The following is a 27,257-nucleotide window of genomic DNA, read 5'->3' as shown; positions in this document are numbered from 1 at the left end:
ATGTTTGCATCTAAAGCCAAACGTAATCAATAATATCAATAGTATCGTGATATATCAAGAGTATCGATAGTAACCAGATATATTTTGTTTTTATCTGAAAAAGAAGGAATAAAAAAATCTGCGATACGGAACAATTATTTGAAACGCGATATTTTATTTTTGTAAACATGTTGAAATAAATGATTAAGATAATCTGCGCGAGACGCACACTAATGTATCGAGATTCTCAAGGTGAGTCTTCACTTAAGCGCGAGAAAATGAGACGCGAATCTGTTGTAATTAAGAACCAACGCGTGCGTAGGAAGATGGAGGAAACGATTAAGGGATATATAGGTCCAGGAGCACGGAGGCTGTGGGTGTCGCGTCGGCCGACTGGAAGTTTAACGAACTCGAACAAAGAGAAAGAGCCTTCAAGTAACGGGGGACGAGGATTGACGAATGGGGTGCTGGCGCTAGCTCTGCCTCCGCCAGGCTAGAGCGGAGGGTGCGTACATTTTCCCTCTCTCTCTCTCTCTCTTCTTCTTTTCTCCCCTTCGCCCCCCTTTCTCTCTTCCTCTCTCTCGCTCTCTCTGCCTCAGCCATCACGGAATAGCGGTGAGCCCCCGTGTATTACGAGTCAGCCACCCCCATAACACTACCCCTTGGTGCTGTATCGATCCATCGCAGTGCCGGCTTCGAGCTCTCCCTCCACAGCGCTGAAGTCTCCGGCGCTGTGCGACGCGACGCTTCGCGTGGCGGGATTGCTTGAACAAAGGAAACGGCGATGTTATCGTGGAACCTTGGCAGTGTTTCTTTGTTTTGACAACGCTTACCGGGACCTGCGAGAAGTAGCATTGTGACATAGAATGATTTGATGAACATTTTGCCCCTCTGTGCGTCCCTTTTTTATTCCTGAAATTATATTAAATTAATTAAATTATTGCATGCTAAGTACTTTTTCAATGATTATTATATTAATTATTTTGGGCTAAAGAAAATCTGAGGGTATCATCATTGAGAAAGATAATATTTAACTGTTATACTATTTTGTTTCCAATAGGGTTGGCTTTAGTGTTAGTCTTTTCCTATTAAGATAATATTTGCTCAAATATAATTGATAAGCAAAAATATGGGATCAAACAAGATTGCGCTTAAAGACTTCTAAAAATTTACATTTTTTAAGAAGGAGAGAGAGAGAGAGATTGTTGAATTCAATTATATAAAAAGTAGAAATCTCTAAATAACAAGATAATAACAAGATTTTAATGAAATTGTATTTTTACTAAAGTACAATATATATATATATATATATATATATATATATATATATATATAAATTTTATGTTCTATATTACATATAATTGGAGCAGATAAAGACTCATTTAGCAATACATAAATAGACATTTAATTTACATATAGTTTACAATGACGTTATCCAAGCTTCGACTTTAATATTTCCATCTCGAGTAGTCTAGATATATGCTAACGAATTTCGACGAACTTTTGGATTCAATTCAAAGTATACAGCTACGATTTCCATTCTGTTCAAATATTAAAGAGTCTCTCCATCGCGGTACGAATAAAGAGACCGCCGAATAGACAGACGCGCACTTTGCTTAATCTGCTTTGTTTGGCGTCGTCAAGGAAGTTTTGCGGTTTGTTCTCGGATCCTGCAGAGAAAAGATAGCTAGCTTATTCTATATATATATATTTATTTATTTGAATCCGAAAAATCAATTGTATATTATATAATATTAACCTTTTAAATCAAAATTACACTTTAAGACACAGAAAAAACGATGGAACTTCGAAAGTGCATATAAAAGTTTAAAGAACGTCTCTAAAAAATTAAATATTTTTTCGTTATCTAGATATTTTTTGCTGCGCAAATTTTGCCAATGCATATGTTAATGTTGAGGCGCGCTTTAAGCAGAACAAACGATCGGATTTGACTGCATTTAATGCGGCCTTTTGGATAACATGTTAAATACAATGCGAGCGCAATACGAAATATAAGCGTGGGTTATCTCGCGCTCGACCTGACGTTTTGTCGGAACAAGACAAATGGATCCTTTTAGAACATTGACTACCGGCAACGTACTTGCCAACCGCCACTCCGCCGGCGAAATTGTTTTGTAAGCTTAAAGCGCCGGCCAGAGGATGTTTTGTTCGGTTCAGCGGCTCGAGCAATTCCCTTGTTCCGCGTCTCTCGCTGCAGAAACCCGTCGCTGCATGCGGTACTTCCGCTTGAATCCTGCGATCTAATATTCGTTAGAAAGGAAAGGGCGCTCGTTAAGCATTAAGCAAAATTAACCCAGTTCTGACGTCACGCGAGTCGAAGCGTGAAGGGCAGGGGGTTGTAATGTATAAAAATGAGCCATCGTAACGTGAAAAAGTCTCTTTCATATCAGAGGTTTTGTATAACGTCGATGCACATATTGAATTAAAAATAATTCTAATAATTTTCACACAAATGCTCCTCTTCAAAATTTTTCACCTGATAATTTTTTTCATTTATTTTATTTATAGAAATTTATATATACTGTGATGTGCGGTAATTGCGTCGCATGTTTATATTTTATACAAGATTTATATTTTTATACTTTTTATCGATGTTTACACAAAGGCTCGCTTTATTCTTAAAAATGGTAGTGGAATCCCAATTTATTTGATTTTATTCATATTACTTTTTTTTAATAATGTTTCGAGAGAGAGAGATGTACATATGTATATTAATAATCGCTATCGAGGATTTTCAAATAATTCGAACGAACGGCAATATCTTTCCTGTCGTGTCAATAACATTGGTCAAATAGCGACTTGATTCCGATATTTTTATATCAGTCTTTGATTACACACACGGCATTATATATCGAAAAGAGGAAAGAAGGAGAAAAGGGGCGATCAGTGGCGGACGAAAGCATTATTCACAAAAGGACGTGGCAGTAGTATATCCAGGAGATACCATTCGCCTTAGCAGATCCATTAAAGCACCCTCGTCGAGCTTAAATCACCTTTTCGCGCGACCTCCTTGCATAGAAGAGAACGGACACTTTTATCTCATCTCGCTTAATTAAATGTCTCGAATTTCTGACAAAATGTCCAGCAACATGATTAGTCGAACGTCGGATTACGTGACGAATTCGCGTGTAATTTCGAGAGAAACAACGGGCAGAAATTTCAAACGAGAGATTCCTCGTTAGACGCTCGCCTCCTTTTTACGCCTCGAAGCGCCGCGCGCAAATAACGTTACACGTCTCATTAAACGAACAGACCGCCTCTGCTCTAAACGCATTATCTGTGTGGCACAATTAACTACGGATCAGCGATTAGAGATGGCAGTCTGGGGATGGCAATATTCTGGTGAAAGAACCTTTCGCCTTACTTAATTTTATCGCGCCTTTAATGGAAATAATAATTGTTTCTTCGCGTACATTACTCAGAATAAATTTATCTCGGTTATTTTTGGGAACCAATTATAATTTGGACTTCTTATAAAGTCAAGGATATTTTCGTGGAAACAAATGAATTTATATATATATAAATTTTAAATCATTCGTTTTCAGAAAGAGATCTTATGATTAAATTGCCATTTAAGAGAGCATTCGTTAAAATTTGCGACCACTGAGAGAAATTATATTATTTTAATATTTTCAATAAACATATAAATATAAATTATTGTAATGTAAATAAATTAATAAATAATGCATATAAATTAATAAATACGTGCTGCATAAATGATATGTATATGTATATATAATTATTAGAATATTATAATTCAAGAATGAGATTATCGCGACTTTCCTTGCGTGATATTGATCACAATGCGTACCGTCTGAAAGGTCTTTCTTACGCCATCGGCGGTGCACTCGTCCTTTTTACATATTTGCTCTTTTTCTAGGCAAGGGAGCACGCTTGTATGTATTTTCTCTCGTTACGTAATACGCGCCTCGGAACACGATTCCACCTGATAATGAACAGGCATCGGGCATACGATCGCCCGAAGCGTGAATCGCAAGGATGTAACGCGTATTTCTGCACAACGACGGTACGATACATAAAAGGGGGAAGGGGACCTCTCCTCGCTCGAGCGATGAGCGCGGCAAATCGCTCGCTTCCTGCTGCGCTCGAACGAGAAAGTTCATTCCTTCGTCGTCTTTGTATTCCCCAATGCTATGCATCGCGGCGTTTACAACGTCGGAAAAATAGCGAGTGTCGACTTCACTCGGCTCTATCCGAGATTCAAGCTTTTTTTCTTTTCTCTTCTTTTAATGCATATTTTTTGCATGAATCGCGAAGTGGCGGTTTCAAAGATTTCTATTAGCGAATGAATAAAACGCAATCGTCAAGCCCGTGTATTGTACGATAAATTGTTCTGTCCTGAAAATCTATTTCCACGTTTATCAGAATGTTAAAAATAGAGCCTTGCGTTTTGCGATATTTCGCACGCGATTTTGTAGCGGATCGATCATATGGATTTGTCTTATCTCGCACGTAAAGTGACTAATGTATTACGTGTCCCAGAATTCATGCCTCTCCGTTTGATTTTTCTCTTTGCCATGCAACTTTGAAATTGAAAGGAAATGAAAATTACAGTAATGGTGACATTATTAGTATAGAATCATATCGCGTGTTATGATAAATGAACTGTAAAGTGTGGCCCATATGATGGAACACGGCCTCTTGCGTGCCACATACTCTACATGCGTTTCCGCGGCGATAAGATTGATAAGATGTCAAATAGTGGGATTGCGGCCCGAGCTCGTTTACGCCCAAAGTATCAGCGCGTTCAGTGATAACTCTCGTTTAAACGTGTCGACACGCAAACTGTCACTCGTGCCATTTAATAGTTATTCATCGTAGCGTGATATCGTGGCAGCGAACTTCGTTTAAGAAATAACAATGCCCGGTAAGCAGTGACATTGAATAGCGTAAAATTGAGATTTAGAAATAAGCAGGTGAAAGTATAGCGATTGAATCACGTAGGTTTATTTTATGATTATAGAGTACCATTAAGAAAGTTAAAAAAAAAAGAGGAAAAGCCATTTCAATCTATCATATCACGATATATTATTTGCTGAAATTATATAAATATATAATAATTATCTAAGTGCGTCATATAATAATTATCTAAGTGTGATAATTTCTCTAAGTGCGAATATTTATTAATTTGCTGTTTTTAAAATTATATATAATAATTTTTTGTAGCTCTCTCTCTCTACATCTCTTTGCTACTTGCTTATTATTACAAAAGAATTGTATGAGGAAAGTGCAGTTTATCGATAAGTGATTTGATAAGCGACCCGATAATCATCGATTGAAATTTCGATATCTTGACCATGCGATTTCGTGGAAGCAGACGATTATTCGACAATATCTGTCGCAGGTTACAAATGGACGAGATGGCCGGCGCCCTACGCCGATTCTCGCATGTTGATCTCCATCGGCAGGGATATGGACGGCACGAATCTTGTCGTAGGGCGTGCCATGCATCAGGGTGATATGCTACCGGCGAAAGTAAAGCCGGATCATGGCGTTGCCTATGTATGCTACGGAGGTGTCGAGTATACGAAACACGACTTCGAGGTATACGATTCGTCGCGAGATAAACCGCGAGATTTAATCAACTATTCCTTAATTGATTAAATTAAACATCGAATTTTGCGAGAATTCCAGGGCCAGGTGTATCGGCACGCGAGTTTCTATCGCAATTACGCGAAATGCGAAGCCGAATTATGCGAATTACGAGCCGAATATGCATGTAATCATGTGCGTTATTTCGACAGTCGCGGTAATTTTAATCAATTTGCGATTGTGTAACGCACGGTTCTTTTCTACCTTTTCAGTGGGCAGTGCCGGTTTCATAACCTACCGTTCCCCTTTGCTTGTTAATAAGCGAATTAAAGAGCTCGCGCAAAATCTCACGTAACATCCGCCGCTATCTCTATATCCCCGGCGAATTTCGTTTCGATGGAGATAAGATTATGAATGTATGACGTATGTTAGTCGCGGATATTTGCTCAGCGATATCCCAGAAATGATCGAACATGCTTTATTGCTCCGATAAAATTCTTCTTCTCTCTCTCTCTTCGTTTGTTTTATGTTTTATCCTTTATATCTTCCGTCATTCGACGAAAATTTGTAGCGGGACATGTTGCGTATGAACGAATCGATGCGGATAATTTTATTTCGTCGATTGACAACGGCTATTACGATAGCGGAACGAAACGTTGTCTTTCATCAAAATAGCAAGGATAACTTGGAGGATACAACATGGGATATCGCTCGGTATTGATCGGCGGGATATTCGACGCGGTGCCGAAGTATTATATATCCCTTCGATTCGACATTAGACGAACCCTCTGTTTGCCGTGGCAGCGCACACTCGATCGCGCTCACCCGGAATCACTTTCTTCTGGTTCAGTTTACACGTACACACATACATACGTACGAGAAACGGCCATCGATCGCGCGCGGGTTAATCTATTTGCCATGACTGGAATTGTCGAAAGAGGGAAGCGCGAAGTATGTCGGCTTGCGTTGGCCGAAGAACCCATAGCGTGGATCTACAAGGAAATATAATACGAAATATACTCGCATCTTAGGTGCTGATGCCCGCCCATTTCAATTGGATTCGATCGAGTCACGGTCACGTACCGGAACACGCGGTGGAAGCTGGGAGGACCACCAGCGGAGAGATGCTCTACGTCGGCCGTACTTTTCACAACGGTATACCGTGTGTAGGAAAGGTATGATCTCTCTTCGAAGAACCGGATTGTTCAATCTGCCGAGCCGATGTTATTAATTCGGAAGCGAGAATATTATTTACGCGAGGGAAAATCAAGGACGCATCTTTCTTCTGTTTGGCAGGTTCAGAGAAGTCACGGTGTCATGTACATCCCGTTTGATGGGAAGGAAATACCATGCAGGGAATACGAAGTCTTGGTACAATGTTGAATTTTATTTGCGATCGCGTTTACAAATACACGACGAGGTACTTTCACTTAAAACTACTAAGATCGTTATTAAAGAATGAATTATCTATTAATTGCGAAAAAATCCCTTTATAAAAAGAGGTTCCAAAGTTTTATATTGTATTAATAGAAGACAGATGCGAAACATTCTATTCAATTTAATTTCATTCTATTCAAACATTCTATTCAATTATATAGAGCGTTTTTCAGCAAGCGACACAGAGGACACAGTGTATCACTTCATCCTTGTTGGTTGTAAACAAGGATGAAATGATTCACTGTGTTACACTGTGTCCTCTGGGTCGTTTGCTGAAAATCACTCATACATTGTTATTTTTTTTCTTTTATTTTTACGTATGTACGTGTAATACGCATGTAATAATATTTTATATCTTTTCGAGACAAGATAATAAACAATCGCGCGAGCGGCGTATCTTAAATCGTATCGTCGCGTCAATTTATGGAGGCTACCGTGAGTTGAAGTTAGATTAAAATTTTACAAAGTTGAGACGAGACTGAGAATTGCGTTCTTATCTACCCTCGTTTAACTTCTATTAGTACGCAGAGAGAAAAGTAATTTATCCATCGTTAAATTAATGCGGAAGAAAAGCACATAACAAAACGTCATGCGACTAATAGCGTTGCTCGTACTTCTTTTTTGTAATCTGGAACGTAATTATGATGCGTTATATATAGCCTAATCGCAATTTGTCACGTTACTCGATTTTTTTTCGATTTTAATTGGAAAAATTAAAGTGGACAAATGATTCACTGGCGTGTAAAAATATAAATCAGAAAAATATTATGAGTTTCTTCGAATTTTATAAGAGACCATTTGTTATTTTTCACGCATGTAATTGCGTTCTGCAATTTTCAACGAAAAGATAAGCCGTTCATTTAATCTGTAGATAAGATATTGATGATAAAAACTTGACTGAAAAAAAAGAGAGTGAATTTAAAAAAAAAAATTCTAATCCAAAGAAATAACAAAAAAAATTATTCGTTACAATGCTATATTGAAATTATAGAATAAAATATAAGAGGACAGCTCAAACTTAGTTTATTAAAAGTGTTAATGTAAAAGAAAATTTTTATTGACAAAGCAAAAATAATATGCAATTGTCGCCGATGAAAACTATTTGCAGCTCAATATTAAAATAATAAAAAAATAGTTATTTGCATATGAAATATTTATATTATAATTTATTATTCTATTATAATAAAATATAAATCTTTTTATTAGAACATTAAAACGGCGAGATGTTTTCATCGTACATCCCGTATAAATATTATAAAGCCGCTCAACTCAATTTTACCTTGTTACGTTAATTTAATCGCGAGCGTAAGTATACACAATGTGGCTCTTTGTTTTGTCATCATTGGCGATTCAATTTTCACGCTCCTCGGCTAAGATCGTTCGAAAAGTAAATCCCGTATGCAAATAAATATTGCCGATTACGAGGGGTGGATAAGCCTAGAAGAAATGAGCTGCTTTGCTGCGACGCAACCAGTGGTCGTTTTCCACCGGTACACCCGATAGGTAGTTGGCACGTGGCCGTTGCGGCATTATATTCCCATGGTTGGCACGTGGCCGTCCGTCTCCACCTTCTGCGTCTTCATCCCCCTGCTCTCTCCCCTCTGCTCTCACCTCTATTGTTCCGAGTCTCGGAGCGGAATCGTCAAGGGGGGGTTTGCACTATTTAATATTTTGATCGAGGAAAAGCGCGTATGTACGTGAACAGAGGATAGGGACATGTAGAGGGTGAGGAGGGAGAGGAGTGAGGCTTGCCCACGTGCGGCCGATCGTCCCCTTTTGATTAATTTCGGCTCGGATCGACTGGCACGAACGAGGATGACGTTCGACAAAGGAGACCCGGGGGCGAGCACGAGCGCGCGAGGAGAGACAAAAAGAAAAAAAAAATGGCAACAGCTGGCAACGAGACCAGAATCGGCGGACAATGCCGCCTAGGCCGAGGGACGAGAGAGCATCCCTCTCGTCGCCGCCCCTCTTCTCGAGGGGTCGATCGAGTCGATCGACACGCGCGTGATCATCCTTGCGTAGTATACGCGCGTTACGCCGTAATCGATGATGGAGGATGCACGGAAGGGGAGCGACGTTATTATACGGGCGAATATCGGTCGGAGAAAATTTCCAACGATAAAACGTATGATATGGAACGTTCATTTATTATTTTTTTCTCGAAATCCCGCGAGCGTATTTCTCTCAATAATGATCACTGGACTCCACCTTCTTTCCCCGCAAAAATCGAAATCGTTGAATCTCGCATATTTAACTATGAGTTTGGTGGGGAAACTTTACGGAATGTCTATACGGATTTTATAAACATCAATAGAATGTGCTCCCCTGCACTTCACGAAATAAAAAGGGACCGCCAAGTTTATTTTTTTACGTTATCGAGTGATTTACGTGATATCGATATCGGGTGGGAGAGGAGATTCACTCATTCTCTTCTCTCTAAGCGTTTGTGCATGTAAAATGAAAGACTTGACTCTCCGATCACGTTTTCACGTACATCTGCAATTTTGCACGTACATTTGCATCGAAGCTTCTTTCGGATCTTTTTTTCTTTTTCTTTTTTTGCTCATGTATCTGCGACGTAAACAACATCGTTAGCGTCCAATATACCAACTCGATAAATCCGCGCTTATTGCTGATTTATGTCAAATTATTTCGTACCGACCGTTGCATCATAACAAGAAAATATTAATTCGTTATATAATATAAATTCGTTATAGAAATGCAAAACTTGTCATATTGCTTTTTTTAAATATTTTTCTCGCATGTATTTGTGCGACATATAAACTTAAAATATTTTTAAAATTTATGATATCTTTTCTAACTTGAATTAAATTGGAGCAAACATGACTTATTAATCTATTATATGACAAAAATAAATCACACCATTATATATTTATTTTTCGTAAATCGGTCGTCTCGAAAAATCAGATTTTTAATAGCTGATATAAAGTAAAGCTTTATTGTATACATTTGACATAACTCGTTTACGTTGATCTTTATGCACCGAATGCATGGTTGCAAATGCAATTATTTTATTTAGATGAATCTGCTTTCTGGAAACAGTCGGACTCCTGATTGAATACACCCATATGGCGTCCGATATGGCAACTAGAACCAGAATCGGAGATTCAAGTCTGAGAGCGATGAGAGAGAGAAAGAGAACAGCTGTTCTCCCTGCTGCTTGAGAGAGCGTTGCAGCTGCTGTTTCGTACTTTCCAGATCCATCAAATGCACAAGCCTAAACGAACGATATGCATCATATCATTCTGCAATTGCAACTTGTTCGCAATACATAAATAATAAAGTATCATTTTATTGGATGGAAAAATTAAAGAAATTCTCTCTTAATTTTGATGTTTTTTCGAATACCCATAATTCCTAACAAGTGCTTACGAATTTATTTAAAAAACATATTTTGTTTCTTATTTTATCATTACAATCAGCAATTCATTTATTGTGTGGAAAATCAATGATCTCTGGTTCAGTCTTTTTATAAAATATAGAACGCAAGAGAGAACAATTTCTTTCGTTTTTTACAATTTCACCAACAAATACACAAAATAAATTGATGTATAATATTTAAAGATAATATTTTTTTTTACAGAATAAATATATAATATTTAAAAATAATATATTTAAAGATTACATATACGAAAAGTAGTTTGAAATAAAAGCGCAATAGATTAAATTATCGATTCAGATTTAATCATTTTGAATTCACGCATATATTTTGTATTCCTCTGAATAGATAAAATCATCTCTTCGAAAAATCTTGATTAACGATTAGCTCTAAAAGCGTGTTTCATCGTTCTCCAGTTCAATCTAATTACATGGCACTACCGATACTAATTACTTTATAAATTACTTTATAAAACGGAAGATACAGAACATGCATCCCTTATTTATAGACTTTATCGAACCGCCTAGGCAAACGACAGCTCGTTTCCGCATGTTCAACATACTCGCGTCCAGTGAACAATTTAGATTCGCTCTCGATTATTGCTCTCCTTTCTCACTAGCAATAATTACCAACTTGACAGCTGTACCAACAGGTTAGCATTTCGAACACTGAGGAAAGGGGCAGAATACGGGGCGAAGGGAGGCTTCTGCGTCGGTTACGGGGGTTGGGTGGTCCTCGCACCGATTCCGCGAGTTCCCCCCTTCTCTCCCTCTCCCTCCCTCTCTCTCTCTCTCTCTCTCTCTCTCTCTCTCTCTCTCTCTCTTCCCGCTCGTGCTGCTTTTCCCTGTTTGTAGTTGCAGCTGCGTCGCACGCGGGCCCATAGCCATCTGCCATTAGAGGCTGCACGCGTGCACGCGTGTTGCGTCGGGCCCCCCAGCCACGTAATGGCCTCATAACAATAATAAGAAGTGTGCTAAGGTTTCGATTGCTCGCGATGACGGTTTTTCCTTTCAACCCCCTATGAGCGACTCGGAATTATAAAGCAATACGAAACAAACGACTGCACGCTAGATTACAGTCGCGATTCGCATTTCCGGTCATTTATTTAAAGCAAAGAGTAGCGACGATAAGTATGCGATCGCATAAGTAAAGTAGAAAAAATTTTTTGGGATGCCAATCACGTTTATTAATTGATCGAAGAAAAGACGAAAAATTATTAGCGATTTTATTAAACAAATTACTGTAATAAAATTCTTTAGAGAGACTTCTTTCACAAATGCTGCTTGAAATTTGATGTACATACATGACACAAATGTAGTTGATGAGTAATGTATATAATAATAGTATTATATGTACAACTTTATGCAAATATATGCCAGCGACAAAATCCACTAAATCGCCCTCAGCGTATTCTCGCATTTCGATCTCGTAGGAGGAGCCGTACACAAATTAGCATGACCAAGGGCGAATAGAGAGGGCGCGAGCACGAGGCAGGGGGACGATACACGCGACATAAGGGATGCAACAATGGTCGCAGCGACTATTTTTGCGTTCGCAGCGCATGGGCGGTTTCATAAAAAAAAAGCTCCGTGCCAGCCGTGCAATAACAAAAACCGGCTTTACAAAGAGCTCACGTTTTTTTTTATATCATGGATATGCTATTCAATACGAGGCATTGAACAGAGCAGATGTAGAAGTAGAAACTATTATAACATTGCTACAGTGGAACAAGGAAGAGGAGCCAAAGAGGGGAAAGTTGAGTGATTCGCGGCGATTAATTCGCGATAAATCAAACGCTAATTGATTAAAAAATGACAAAACAAATATGTTACTTTATTCGAACAAAAATGCACGTCGATATCTATTCCTAGGAGAAATTTTGATTGATTGTTTTGCACGATATAAAATATACGTACGACATAAATGTATTACGCCACTTGAAATATTGTTTTATTCATGTCAGAAGTGAACACTTGAGCTGAAAAGCGTCGCCTGCCGCAGTCTTTTTTTTTTGTAACCGCTTGTATATTTTCTATGCGCGACGCGGTCGTGCACACAAATTGTACCGACCATCAGAAGGCAACTGCCAGGCGCTTTTACGGCCTCCGCGCATCTGGCTCTCTCGAGGCGCGTCCACGGGTACGTTTAAAAAATTAAAAGTTAAGACCTCCAGAGGCCATGTTCCTCTCCTACCTCCACTCCCGTTTTGTTGGTGCTTCACCAGAAAATACATGGAAGCCGCGGCACAGTCGACCTATTTCCCTGGAGCGCGTTATCGGTCGATGAATTTAAAGAATTAAACCCCATATAAATAGTGGATTACATGTATCATCAGCTATCAATTATCGTTTTTAAATTCTAGGCGAAATAAAAAAAAATCATAATATCATTTTATGACGATTTTATTTCATCTAATATGAATAATCCTGCTGCTGATTGCGTTTCCATTAACAATAGTGTTGTTGAAGTTCAACCACACAATTTGACCATAGTTTTGAAACTAAAATTGAAACGTGACGCATAGTCCGTTAGACTGTGACTAAAATTATTGGATGTTGCTGACAAGTGTAGAATTTCGGGTTTTTTTCAAGTTCTTTAGAAATAGTGCGACCGTAACACGATACGTATGATGTAAACGGATGCGGAATACCGTATGATTTTTACCGTCACGTGCAAATGAATACCTATTCGTAATTTTGACTCTACATTCCCGTACGAGAGGTTGAAAAGGAATATCGAGATGATACTCACGGTTCGGCAAACGCTATCATTGGAAACTGCCAGATGTGTATGCGAGAGACCCCCGACCTCGTGCGTGTTGTGCGTTTCACACGCATATATGGAATACACGCACGAACGCACTCTGACGTCGGTTGTGTGGGTGGTGGTGTGCGTATCCGTCACATGGAAGCTAATCGATAAGAGTGCAAGAGAACAAAGAAGGAAGCCCGCATATGTTGCTCCGCCCATCTTTTTCGGTGTAAACGGGCCCCCCATTTGTGGCCGAGGGGATGAGAATTCGTCTTACTTGTTTGCTTGCAGGCAGTGTTTATGAATGCATAAGGGATATAAGAGCTCTTCACCACCCTTCCCTCCTGCCATTATACGCGCAAGCGAGATAGAAGATTGTCTGTATCGTCGAGATAAAATTTCATCCCCAAAGTCGCGATGCGAATGATTTATCAAGAAATACATATAACTCGCGTTGAAAAGAAAAGAAATATCGAGTTAATTTAGTGGACGCAATAATGAAGAAAATAAATTGAAAAAAATACAAACAACATAGTTAATTAATATTATAACATAGGCGAAAAAATTAACGACAGATTTAATTATTGAATTATGTAATATTGTGTGAGAAAAAAGACTAGGCTAATCCAAGCTTCGGCGAAATATTCCATTAGTGATAAATCACTTCTAAATTCTTCCGCGAATTTCAATCTCTTTCTTTCATATAATTTTGCAATATTAGCGTAATAGCGAATACTCAACTTCCTGTACGAAAAAATTCTCTTATCTTTTCGATGTAATCTCTTTGCTAGACGTCGCGAGGATCTTCGCGACGAACGTCCCCGTTTAATTGAATAATTACGAAAACCGACAGAGACCCGCTCGTTTTGCGCAAGTGCTTATTAAAATTTGCGAAGAGCCTCGACCTTCGTTCTCTGTTACTCTTTGATCTCGATCGTGCGACAGCTGTACCGAATATTTCGAAAGGAGAGATTGTGGAGGAGCCGCGAGTCTATGCGCGCGAGCGCACAGTGTAGTGGAGCGACGAGATGAAAGGTAGAGATGGAGGAGGACGGGAGCGGATCCTTAATTAACTACCACTAACCGTCCACGGTTGGTGGCTGCTGAAGCGAGCGGGGAATGTCCAAGTCTTGTTATCGCGGAGACGAGAGTCTCTTTCAGCCGGTGCTCGCGCTTTAATAAGCGCTTCGAATGTAAATTATTCGCGCCGAAATTGGCGAGGTGCAGTCAAGCGATTGACCTTAGAAGGTGACTCGCTTTGAGGCAAACTAAGGCAGATAAACTCGATCGTATCTGGTGTTTGCGTAGAATTCAACGTGACAACATTTGCGAGAAACATGGTGAAACTGATTCGACGGTAATCTCGGTATGAAGTCACCGTTCGTTAGCTGGAATCATATTTTTATTTGATAAGAAAACTGCATTATTTCCGTTATCTATATCAATAATTTTCACGGAAGCGGAACGCGATTATGTAACACTGATATGAGAGATACCTCTTGGCGTAATATTCTTTTCACACAATAAACTAGATGCTTCCATTTTGAATGATCGTTATGTAATAGTTATTAATGTCGCTCATCAAGGTAAAATCGTGTCATCAGCAGAATTTTTATTTCTCTCCGATGCTTATCTGTAAAAATGTTACGTAAACGTGAACATTTCTCGTTGAGGATAATTTCAAAGGTGCGTCCGCGAAAGAATTGCACTCCCTCTCTCTCTCTTTCTTTTGTACGCGAAATGTTTGTTGCGGGAAAAAATTGTATCAGCGTTATAATATGTCTGCGTTCTCTCGAGTCCGTTTTAAACTTTTTGTCGCGTTATTGCGAAAAGCGATATGATATTTTAAAAACGCTCGACGGAAGCGGGATGTTTGCAAACACATGAATGCGCTGGCTATTTTAATCTACGTTATGAAACAATGTCGCGTCCACTGGCAATGGTCGGATTCACGGCGGCAATTTGAATTTAAATTGTTTCGGAATTACGGAAGATGTAACTCCGCGTGTCGAATCTAACGGAGTCGGTGAATGAATTTTCAAACAGCTCATACGAAAAGCGGATATGTGATTTGAAAGTTCAATTGAAACCATGGATCTGTATTTCTGACGTAGTTTCATGTAGTTTACGGCGTAAAATTGACGTTGATAACTTTAGCGTAGACTTCAATGCGCATGATGATTTTCATTTATACATTGGCGTGTGCTATTACGAGTCATCATTTCAAGATATTAATAAATATATAGCATTTTGTCCTATCCACAGGTTTCTCGGATGTATAACGATATTGTGTCGTATATTAAACAACACTGATGTTACTCTTAAAACATGTTTCATCTCGGCGTTCCAAAGTTGAACTCTTTTCGTGGAAGCCTTCTCATAAAGCACCCATGAGTGGCTCGCGAGCACGAAACGAGCCATCCGTTTTCCACGATGTGGGAAAAGAAAGCCGGCATTGAAAAGGGTAGAAGAGGCCATGAGAAAAAGAAAGAAATAGAGAGAAAGAGAGATGGGAAAGTAGACTCGCGAAAGATCTCTACGTATATAATGAGTGCGAGGACGAGGGGGTAGTCTTTGAAGGTAGACGGTTCGCTCTCTTGTTTGCACACACTTGTGTATAATCGTGAGGGCTACGCGAGAGAAATGTATACGAATCCCTTGTACACGAATCTCCAGGCTTGACGCGAGCCAAACGCTCGTTCTCACGATCTCGCGCTCAAGCTTTAGGTTGGTGCGCGCGATAGAGATCGATGGTATCGTCCGTCGTATGAGCTCGCCGCCTCTCTATGAAGCATAATGGAATACCCTGTTTAGATTGCGTGGTCGCCTCGCATTTCGAATATGCGTCTATAATGCATGCATCTAAATTATATACGAGCGTTAATTGTATCGCGCGCAGGTGAAGGGGAAGAGAATTTTTTTATAGGTCGAGTTGGGGTTGGATCTCCGATGAAAAACTACTACTCCGGGTAGCGTTAAAGCATGTTAATAGAAGTCAGATAATGCTCCGTATGAATTTTAATTCTATCGATTGCTGCGTTGAAGATAAAAAAATAGCAGGTAGAGTAAATGGAAATGTGATCGCGTCTTGATAATTTACGAATAATAACTAGGGAGGGTGAAGCGTGAATTATAATCTTATTTTTTCATCGTATCCGTTTAGATAAATGTAATTATATTATATGAACTATGAAAGAGAAACAGTTGTTGTGTTCTTTTTTAATTGCCCGTAGGAATTTTTCAGACATTACGAATGAGAAAAACAGGTATTATAATATTAATAACTCAGAAATATAGGACAATGAGCGTTTTTAAATGAGTGTTTTAAAAGTAATAGTAAGACAATCATTATTCATTTCATTATTGATTTTTGTGCTTTTGAGGCTAAGAGATTCAATTTTTGTAATTACTTCGTGCGTTACGTTAAATCTCTATAAGCTTGATTATATTTACAGGATTGAATAAAAGTTCCTTTGTAGTCGCCGCTTCCCCAGGCGACTCGATAAATTAGAGAGACGTGTATTTATGTCACGACGACAAAGTGGCCGATCCTTGAGCTTTCAACAAAGAAGTCGAGCTTTTTTCAAGGATTATCGAACGATGGATTATGTACTTTCTCATAATTCTTTCGCATCTACGCATGTCTATTGCTTCGTCTGTTTTTCACGGGGGAACAAAGAAGTCGATGTGTCGTGGAGCGAAATTCGACTTTCGAGACGTCTCTTGCGAACAAAGCTTTGTATTCCAGAATCGAGATGCTGTCGTCTATATTAAAGCAATCTTTCTCTCGCAGATAAAACTCGGAAATTGCTGTAGCGCATTATTATCGTGATATGTTATGCATTTTATTGAGGTGCAAATTTAAATCTTGTTTAAAGTGTTTTTGATGCAAAAATTAAAAAATTGCTAATTTACTAAACAGACTTGTATATACATGTAAAATTATGATAAAAAAACAAACTTGAGATAAATGAACAATTTCTGAAACATTCTTTGGAATATTATATGAAACAAGATCCAAATAGCTCAATAACAATCAGAACTCGAAAGAATATTAAAGAAAACACTTATATGAAAATTCCTGATTGTTTTTATATTTTGTATCAAAAATTGCAATCACGTGACATTCTTTAAGATTTCTTACGATACAGTAAAAATAATTTGCCAAGGGTGTTTCATTTATCATACATTAATTTACCGATTTTAATGAAATTTTATTTTTGCTCCAAAAACTTTAACACTTTGATGTAATGAATTTTAATTATATATCTTAGATTAAATTATATATCTTAGATTAAATTATATATCTTAAGATTTTTGTTGTATTATAATAATATATAGCAGCTTCTAAATGAAGTTTATTCTTAACGAGAATGTAATGTGTCATGTAATTCGTCAGACTTGAATATTATGGCGTAGTTAACAAAATATGTCCCTTACGGCATTATCAGGCTGCTGAATATTTGGAGCAGGAGTAATGGGAAATAATAATATTGTATTTGTAGGGTTACATAACGATCGACACGCCATATCGTAGCTTTATGAATCTAGTAATTCATTCTCATAAGTGGAATATAAACAGCGTGTAGCAACGATATACGCGAAAATAAAAGAGATCAAGTATAGTTAAGTATAGTATAGTTAAAAATAAAAGAGGTAGTTGAAGAATCGGAGATTTAGAAATTGAAAGCAGTGTAAAAAGAAATAATGAATAATGGTAGGTAGTAATAATTCTTAAATAGCAGGATAACAACTTAATGCAACAATTTTAACACAAAAGGTTACATTTTTTTAAGAAGAAAAGAGAAAGGAAGTACATGAGAGACGCATTCGAGCATTCTGCTCCAAAAGATAAAGTTTCTAATATCTTGTGTGTTCTTCTACAATGCGAAAACGTCGCTATAAAAGGAATGAAAAGACTCACTGAAAGTTTTCTATTGTACGGAATGTTTAAATTGTTTCTCAAAAGCGCACGCTTCGGGATTGAAATGCAGTTCTTTCTTCTCAATAAAAATGATACATTGTAATTTCAACGAAAAGTAATATTTTGGTGTGAAAACTTTAAAATTAGCGCATATATTATAGACAAAAATCTAATCTTTTATTATATTACTTCTATTTGTGGATTTTCATTGTCTCCGGAATAAAAATATCAACAACAGTGTTAAACGGAGATCGAGACATTTTAATCTTAAAATTGGGTGACAGAAAATTACTCGGACACGACGGAATAAATGAGAAAGAGCGGAACAAGATCATGCGCAGGTAAGACAAGAAGTGGATAGAGAATAAATAAAATTGGCGAAAAACGAGGAAGACGGTGAGGAATTGCGGACGAAAGAACAACTTGAACCGAGAGACAGAGAGAGAGAAAAGAATCGGAGAGAGTGGAGAGAGCTCTGCGGGAGACGAAAGCGAGAGAGGGTGCGGGTTTATAGGGACGACGGGTGGCGCGAAAGGGAGAGAAGCGAGGGTTGCAGACGCGCCACGACAAGGGTAAATGTACGTACGAATGCACCCCGGATTGGCTTCGGGATGGTTTCCATGGAGACCAATTCGCTCGGCCCGGGGAAGTCGTCGCCGCCGCCGCCACCATCGCCACCGCCACCATCGCCACCGCCAGCACCGTCGCCGTTCCTGCCGTCACTGATGCAGCTTTCATTCCGGAAAATCGTGCCGCTTCTAAACGTCCAAAAGTTGAAAACGATCGGTCCGTTTATTATCTGCGCCAACTCACGCGCAAAATCTCCATCTACTGGAGACTCGGTAAAGAAATAAAATCGTCAGAGAGTGATCCTCTTTGACCTTGTCAAATTACCTCGTCACGCGATTGAATTTGAGTAAGATACTTGTTCCGGTAGGATTAATTTTGATCTCGAGTCGCGATTACATTTTATGACATTTGATAAGCATTAAGCGACTCTTTTTTTATGAAATTAAACAAATATTAGAATTTATATATAATATGTATATGTATATGTATGAAAATATTTATTATAAAAAATGCATAGAAAATTATTTGCGTAATTTTTTAAGTATTTTTAGAATATATAATACTATAAATTGTACGGTTTATATAGTAGAAAAATATACCATACATGTATAGAGAGACAAATGTATTTACGAACAGATCCACTTTTTATAAAATTGCTGTAAAAGATTGAAAAATGCGTTAAAAACTCTGATAGATGCACAGCAATGAAACAAATATGAAATATAACATGGAGATCTAATTCATTATTTTTTTTCAGAACGCGTATCTGTCGTGTTTTTAAATGCACAATCTTTTAAAATATTATAACTTATAATTTTAAAATATTATACTTATATAAACACTAACAGATTTTTTCCGATATCAGTTTCTCGTTTGGTAAACTGTCGCGTGCATAAAAGTACATTAATAAATTTATGTAAGGACGTTGATGCTGACGTGGCTATGAATGGAAAATCAAAGATTCTCGTGACGCTGCGATGAGAAACTTGAGAAGGAATTTACGGCGACGCCGATGTCGCGACGCCGATAATTTTGTACTTAGTAAAACGAGATGACATAGCCGCTATTCGGAATTCGACGTAAGCGAAAATTCATGATTTACATTGTTGGGATATAATTTTCAAAGTTTAGAAAGTCGATATTTCTACAGCGATTATAGTATCACTGGGAATAAAAGTTTGCGGATTTGAAGATCGCAACTACATCTATCTACGCGAAATAAATTCGCGAAGCAAGTTTCTGTAAAAATATATTTTATCTTTTTAAAATGTTTTTAAACATAAGCTATATAATATTAAAAGTTAATTTAAAAGTGCAACTTTTGAATAAAATTTGAGAAAATTTGAATAAAATTTGAGAAAATACATACATGAGAATATAACCGGTTGTATGTTATATTTTATATTTCAATAAAAATACAATTTCAAGTATAATGGAGTATATAAAAGTTAAAGAACTTTGTTTTGGAAAATTTACATCAGGTTTTCCCGACGGACTGGAAATTGTATATGAAAAGAACAGAAAATTGCGCTACTTACTGCTCTATACACCTATACCTACAATATACATTACCTCAACACGATGAGATGTATATTTCTGCCAGACATAACACGTATAAACTCAGTTCATCCGTTAACGGAGCGTTAACTCTAAGTTTGCAAATTGAGCGGTCGCAAGGGACGATAAGATTACTGCAACTCTTGCGCACACAGACACAGTCGCCTCTAATAAAACAGTCCCTTCAGGGTAAGTTGCTACGTGAAAGCATTCTGATTATATGCACCAAATAGCGTTAAGTAATCCCGGTATAATTTTGTTGGCGATCGCTGCCCTGCGATCTGTTCATCGGCCATCTGGCACGATCGTGCGATATCGCAGAGTGGGATATGTGTATACGGCAGTCGGATACGAGTATAAAGGGGAGAGAACTACCCCTCGCTGCGTCGAGGCAACTTCCGCAATTTAGCGCGGAACGACATTCCAAACTTCTTTCAGGGGGATGAAAGCCCGCGACGAGCCTTCAGCCTTATGAGAAAAATATTTTTCTCTCCGTTCAAGGAGCAACAGCGTAGTCTCGACGGTAAACTCGCACGCGCGTTTAACAAGGTTTGCGTAAATAATATCGCGATATTTCCGAGGAGGAAAATAACCAAGCGAGTAATTTTCTTCTCAGTTGATAATTGGCTTTTATTAAAAATAGAATAATCTTCGCAACTCTTACGTCAGCAATTTTTGCAGCGATACGTTAACGTCGGCGATATATCATTATATGTCAATACTGACGGTTATGTCCTCGTTACAACGCATGAAGCACGGAAACGTATGATGCCGATGATTTAATGATCTACGGCAAACATTGCTAGAGTGCATAAAAAAATAAATTTCATTTTGCAGTTGCGCATTAAAGTTCACTTCCGACATTCTCTACAATTCGAGACACGAAATTCAGGCCAGAATTTTTCTCTATTTACAATTCTTCATGAGTTTATTGTAAAAAACGCGAGAAACATTGAAAAACAAAATATACGCAAATACGAAATATATATCAAGATATGTATACGCTTTACATATGCGGTACATAAAATTATAATTAGATTTCAATCTTGAATTTTTTTTGTCGGGAATTTATAGATCGTTCAAAAAATGGCTTAAGATAAAGTATTATATATTTATATGTGCTACATGTGTATATATATAAACGTAATGTGTAACGTGCAAAAATTTAATGCATCTCACATTAATACGATCAATGATAATGCTTACGTTTGCGAACTGTTGCAAAGAGAGATTCATGAATCTGCCGACCGTGATTGTTAATTGCTTTTGCGATCTCATTATTAGGAACAGTAAGATTCGACTCTCGTTTGGAGACAAATCGTACCACAAAGACTCGTATGCCGCATCGCCGATCATCTTGCTCTGAAAATCGAAGTGAAAAAGCGGAACGCAGGAGAAGGGTGGAGAGGGTTAAAATAATTAATAAAAAATAAAATGATAAAATAAAATTATAAATCGCGATTGCCCACCTTAATGCTTAAGTATTCACCGGCGAAGCAGAAGATGAATGCTTCTAAATTGATGACGACATAAAACAAAAGGGATCTCACGAGCATAGAGGAACCTTCATGCTCGCCAATCGACTATAATTTTGAAAATTGTACCAATGTACACGACCAGATTTATTTTATTGCATTAATTTGTGTCGTAAAGATATCAAATTTATGAGTTGCTGAATGCTTAAAATTTACAACGCCGTTTATAAATTATAAACTTAATACACATATATCCGATGACACATATGTGTATGTTCGATATACATGTCATCGAAGCGAACTCGATTATTGATCTGTATTACTTTGTGCAGTGAAAGCTATTAAAGTTACTTACATTCACGATGATAAAACCCAAGCAGCAAATAACGAGGGTGTTCGATATGAACTGTGCCAGAGCGATGTACGAGTACAAGTCTTCGATTTGCTCGGTAAAAACAATAATGTTTTGATGCCTCCGGATCAATGAGCCCATTGTGATCATGGATATAGCCGCTTTCTCTTTCTGACTCTTCGGTAAAATTGCTAATAATCTTTCACGTAAAATGTCTATCTGACCGCCTGCATGTAACACCTAGGAATTTGATCTCATTGTCTTCATATATGTGATAGTTTTGAAAATTAAAAGCATCTTAAAATTCTTGGTAAAAAAATGATTTTATTAACAAATTTTCAAAATTTATCGATATATCCAAAATTTTGCAAACCAGAACGAATAATTATTAATAGATATTACAATGAAGAATATAATAATAATTAACTTGCGCGATATTAATATCGATCGAATAAAAGATCTGATAAACTTTGCTTAAAATAATTCTTGAAAATCAATAGTATAGAGAGCTCGGAAATCTTCCAAATAACTTTTTTCTCCAACGTTTTCTAAATAGATCAAAACTTGCCACGAACAATTCTAGTCATCGCGAAAATGCGGACCGAGCCACCCCTCGGGGTGCGTTTCTCGAGGTAATCTCAGTCGGGAACTTGAAAATATCCCGGGGAGAGAAGGGAAAGGAAGAGAGAGATGGAGAAAGAGGGAGGGAATGAAAGCCCTCGGGAGTTCCGAGGCTTAACTTACCAGCGTAACGAGCAACGCGCTGAGCACGCCGATCACGGTGGCGGCTGTTATCTGATGAAGAAACTGCGTAGTCATGACGAGTTCGTAGACCGGCGATAGGCCGCTCTCGAAGGGTAACTCCATCTTGAGGAAAAGCTCACGATCGTCGACGCCGTTGTCGCTACTCAGGACGACGACGCCGATACCGTAGACCATTACGGCCACCGAGTGCAGGCCGATGATCAGATTGGAGAAGCGATGAGACAGACCGGCCACGTTGCTCATGTTGCACCAGGCGTTGCCGCAATCTTCCGCATTCCCGCACTCCTTCCAGTCCGTCGCAATCCTCGCTAACACGTTGTTGAATATTCTAGAGAGAATCAGTTTCGTGGAGCGTCGCGAGAGCAAAGTCGTTCCCCTTCGAGGATTCTGACTAGGAAATTATTTTTTTCGCATGGGATGATGAAGAGGGGATGGGTCAGAGATGTGAGCATAGATATCGGGTCACGTTGATACTTCAGCATGATAATAATAATATATGATATAAGAAAAATGGTAGTATTGAAACACATTAATAAATCCTTGATATGTGATAAAAAAAAAATACACTTATCATTGTTGAAATGAATGACTGTACTCGCGTGAAGTGTTTTTATCAAGGAGAAATATTGCTAAATTTTTAATGCTTTGACGATGACGAGTGCGTGCGAGTTGCTTCGTGCTAACGTTCGTTCGATTTGCACGACATTTGTCGTCAAGATACGCGTTCGTCGAGTAGCAACGACGTACCGTTGTTTCGTCCAGAAAACAATTAACTTGACAAATAATAAACTGTACGATAGTGTCGCGCTCAGGCCATCCATCAACTGTTCAAGATCCTCGGAGTTACAATGCAGCACTACGTGACGGTATTGAAAGATCTGCGCGAATAGCATCGTCGTGGTCCAGAAAAATCGACTCGCGATTACGTAAGTAGCGCCTGGCCAGATACCGACGATTCGAAGTCCGATCTCGATCGACCGGGTAATTGTATTCGCGGACATCATCAAATTCTCGACTGGTGACGCGAACACTTTACGACATGATTGAGCGATGCGGAATTAAAGTAAAGATGAATTATGTGTATCCGTTCTTTGAAAAGAGAGAACACTTGTAAATTTTCACATTAATATCGTATATCGACTTACTGAAAATGAATTAATCAGCGAAAATATAAAGCGATAAGAAATGTATCACCAGCTAAAGGAAGTTAGGTCAATAAAATTAAGACAATATTTGGAACTTGATCGAGACACGAAAGAAACATAAGAGTCTTGGACACGGTCATAGAACAGATCTATGAACGGATATGAGACGCGCACCTGTAGACGCTGCAGACAAACTGACAGATACCGAGAGTCACTTGCCGAGGGCCGCCCTACCATCGTCGACACTGTCGGACAGGGCTGGGGGCAGTTCATTAAATATTTTCATTGTACGTTGAAGTTGTAACGCATGTTGTCAGGACGATTGCTGATTTTGTGGATGGAAAGGAAATCGAAAGGCGGTTCTTCCGCCGTACCGCGCACAATTTCCATTAAAAATGTACGATCTCGCAGGACGGAGGTCGGCGATGGCTTATGTCCATCGGAAATCATGCGCAATGATCTGAAGAAAAATGAAGAAGTCTTTTCAAGAGTCGAGAAGGAAGGGAGAGTCGCCTAAGAATTCGTGGAAATCAAGAAAGCTTTATATCGTGGTAATCTTTTCCGAGAGAGAAGATATATACTATAGATATATTATTTTATAAATTATATTATTATTGATTAAAATTTTTTTTCCTTACACTTTCTTGGAGCATATATTTGGAGTATGCGTTTATACCTCTACTTATAATGATTCATATAATGGATATATATAAAAATGTCAATGTTGACAATCGCCAAGATGAGTGTGGCATTTATTGCATTGCCAATAACACCGACAAATATGATCCTGCAGAATTCATGATCTATAACAATGTATGTATCAAAGAATTGAATATACTTCTGAGCTTCATATATTATCGCTAATATATATATATATTAGTATATAAAGGAGATACCATATTTAAACATTTGAAATATTGTTGCGAAAATATGTTTTAAACAAACTATGTTTTGAAGGATGAAACAAATAAGTAAATATAAATTTAGTATATATATATACATATATATATATATATATATATATATATATATATATATATATAATAAATGTCATGTAAAGGCAGGGACCTTAAACTTTTATCTCGTATAATATGTGGAAATCTTACGCTTGCGAAGCATTGTAGCGAAAGATCCATCATCTTCCCAACAGTAAGCGTCAAATGTTTCTGCGCTCTCAATATTACGAATAACAGAATACGACTGTATTTAGGTTCCAATTCGTACCAGGCGATATTATATGCAGCTAATCCTACTGCTCTGCTCTGATAAAAATATAATGTAAATATTATATATATATGTATATGTATATATATATATATATATATATATATATACACATATACATATATATATATATATATATATATGTATATTTATTACAATTTTCTTAAATTTTATTATAATCATGACAATCATAGAATTATTGATCAAGATCGTCATAATTATCGCTAACCTTATTGATTAGATATTCCCCAGCATAACAGAATATGAACGCTTCAATATTCGTTACGCTATAATACGAAATAGCTCTTACTATCTTTTCTGTTGCGTTAGCATTGCTTAACGCCTGCAATATCGAAACACGTTATACGACAAATGATTCAAGGCATAAGTTGTTTCTATCAGCGCAATAAGACATAAGAAATTCAATAAGCAAACACATGATGTAAACAATATGTCAAGCGCAATTCGTAATGTGACAATTAATTTTACAGAATAAATAATTATTTCTACTTATAACTCATAGACTTTATTATATTTCTCTGTTTTATTTTACTCACTGTTATAATTAAAAATCCTATTAGGCAAATCATCACGGTGTTTGATACGAATTGCATGAATGCAATAAACGTGTACAGACTCTCAACATTCTTCGCGAAATAAATGATTTTCTGATGTTTTTGAATAATTTTTTCCATTATAATGGCGATAGATTTATGTTTATTCTCTTTCAATATCAACTTTGCTAACCAATAACGCAGAATATTTAATTGACCACCTGCGTGTAGAATCTAAAAAGAAAGAAGACTATCGTCAAAATAAAGACTATTTAAGAAGTAAGTCGAAAAAACAATATATAACAATTAATGATAAATTTCTTTAAATGCCAGAACCGATAGTATAATATTATAATATCTATATACTAGTTATATCTATTGATTTTCTATTTATTAGAATTTTATTAGAATTATTACAATGTAGAAATGTGTGCGTTATGTATATGTGTATGTGCATTTATTAATTGCAAATATTTTTGTAACTCACCAAGATTAGCAGTAGAGCGTTTAATATACCCAAAGCCCAACTACACATGACGAGATGTATCAATTCCACGATTAACACTATTTTATACGTGCATTGCGTGTTTATGCTGAAAGGAACTTCCACTTTATAAATGTGGGGTAGTTCGATCGTACGATTGGTGGCATCGACGTTGGCCAGAATAACGCCCACGCCATATAAGAGCGGGACAACTGTATGAAGAGTCATGACCGCATTGGCGATACGATTCGATATCTTCGCCTTTATTACAGCCTCGTTCATCTCAATATCACTCTTGGCACAGTCGTTCCAATCTTCTGCCATCATCGTTAAAACTTCGTCGAATATTCTATGCGATCGCACATACGTGGCAAATTTAATGAGCACACATCGTACATTTAAAAATCTTATTTTACTACCTTGTCTCAAAATTGAGCGCAACATATATATATATATACCTATTATAATATACTTTTGCATGTTGTTATTATTTTATTAATTTATATCGAATTACTTACCGCTGATTCAACCAAAAGAAAATAAACTTAATCATTAATTTAAAATATCCTAAAAAACTACTGAAACAATCCATTAAGTCGAACACGTCATCAGAATGGTAATGTGTCAAAAAATATAGATAATGGCAAAGTAGAACGATTGCTACTGTGACAGTCCAAAATATTCTGCAGAACATAACGCATGATGTATCTGGCCAAATACCGAATAAGATAAGCGCAAATTTTGTCATACGATTAATAGTGCTTTTATGCGTCATAACTTCGTATCTTTTGCTCTCGTCCGTGTACATCAAATATGCATATATATACAAGCGAGTATACCAAATATATGCATATACTTAAAAAAAAAATAGCGGAAAAGATAGAAAAATATTTGAAAGATAATTTTGTCTAAATGTATTTCGAATGAAAGTCCGACGTAGTATCACGAAATATCCGCGTAAAGACTGGGAGATTATGAAAGGCAATTGAACGCCCGGACGAACGATCAATAGAAACTGTTCATTAAATATTTTTATCGTATGGTAAAGTTGCAGCGCGCATTG

General features: G+C 37.5%; 3 protein-coding genes and 1 long non-coding RNA gene across 6 annotated transcripts in view; 1 reads left to right on the top strand and 3 right to left on the bottom strand.

Annotated features, from left to right (window-relative positions):
- The window catches only part of LOC145968767 (pfs47 receptor-like), a 70,897-nt gene extending 63,429 nt beyond the window's left edge, over positions 1-7,468 (top strand). For 2 of the 3 annotated variants that reach the window (XM_083094532.1, XM_083094531.1), the window contains exons 5-7: positions 5,366-5,565; positions 6,585-6,728; positions 6,850-7,468. In XM_083094532.1, the coding sequence (XP_082950658.1) occupies positions 5,410-5,565; positions 6,585-6,728; positions 6,850-6,936 (387 nt within the window). In that variant the 5' untranslated portion in view covers positions 5,366-5,409 and the 3' untranslated portion in view covers positions 6,937-7,468. Of the gene's footprint in view, positions 1-4,753; positions 4,889-5,365; positions 5,566-6,584; positions 6,729-6,849 lie in introns of those variants that run through there. The other variant, XM_083094530.1, reaches the window with a different exon arrangement.
- Positions 344-18,731, bottom strand: LOC145968768 (uncharacterized). The gene is made up of 3 exons (XR_014437844.1): positions 18,655-18,731; positions 813-891; positions 344-743 (listed from the first exon to the last, which is right to left on the bottom strand). It is a non-coding gene; the product is annotated as an uncharacterized LOC145968768 (long non-coding RNA).
- A 1,384-nt stretch (positions 18,732-20,115) lies between these two features.
- On the bottom strand, positions 20,116-23,802 carry LOC145969117 (4-vinylanisole receptor-like). The gene is made up of 6 exons (XM_083094971.1): positions 23,535-23,802; positions 22,767-23,115; positions 22,026-22,262; positions 21,665-21,778; positions 21,375-21,557; positions 20,116-20,133 (listed from the first exon to the last, which is right to left on the bottom strand). The coding sequence occupies exons 1-6, from the start codon at positions 23,789-23,791 to the stop codon at positions 20,116-20,118; spliced, it is 1,158 nt and encodes a 385-aa protein (XP_082951097.1). The 5' UTR covers positions 23,792-23,802.
- An 882-nt stretch (positions 23,803-24,684) lies between these two features.
- On the bottom strand, positions 24,685-27,002 carry LOC145968082 (odorant receptor 13a-like). The gene is made up of 6 exons (XM_083093322.1): positions 26,713-27,002; positions 26,198-26,543; positions 25,714-25,944; positions 25,386-25,499; positions 25,039-25,194; positions 24,685-24,735 (listed from the first exon to the last, which is right to left on the bottom strand). The coding sequence occupies exons 1-6, from the start codon at positions 27,000-27,002 to the stop codon at positions 24,685-24,687; spliced, it is 1,188 nt and encodes a 395-aa protein (XP_082949448.1).
- Between the last annotated feature and the right edge of the window lie 255 nt (positions 27,003-27,257).

The sequence above is a fragment of the Camponotus vicinus genome, unplaced genomic scaffold (assembly GCF_025532165.1).
Source record: "Camponotus vicinus isolate PSW18456_S1 unplaced genomic scaffold, iyCamVici1.0 SCAF_3, whole genome shotgun sequence".
NCBI classification, from domain to species: Eukaryota; Metazoa; Arthropoda; class Insecta; order Hymenoptera; family Formicidae; genus Camponotus; species Camponotus vicinus.
This window is presented reverse-complemented; position numbering and strand designations above follow the sequence as displayed.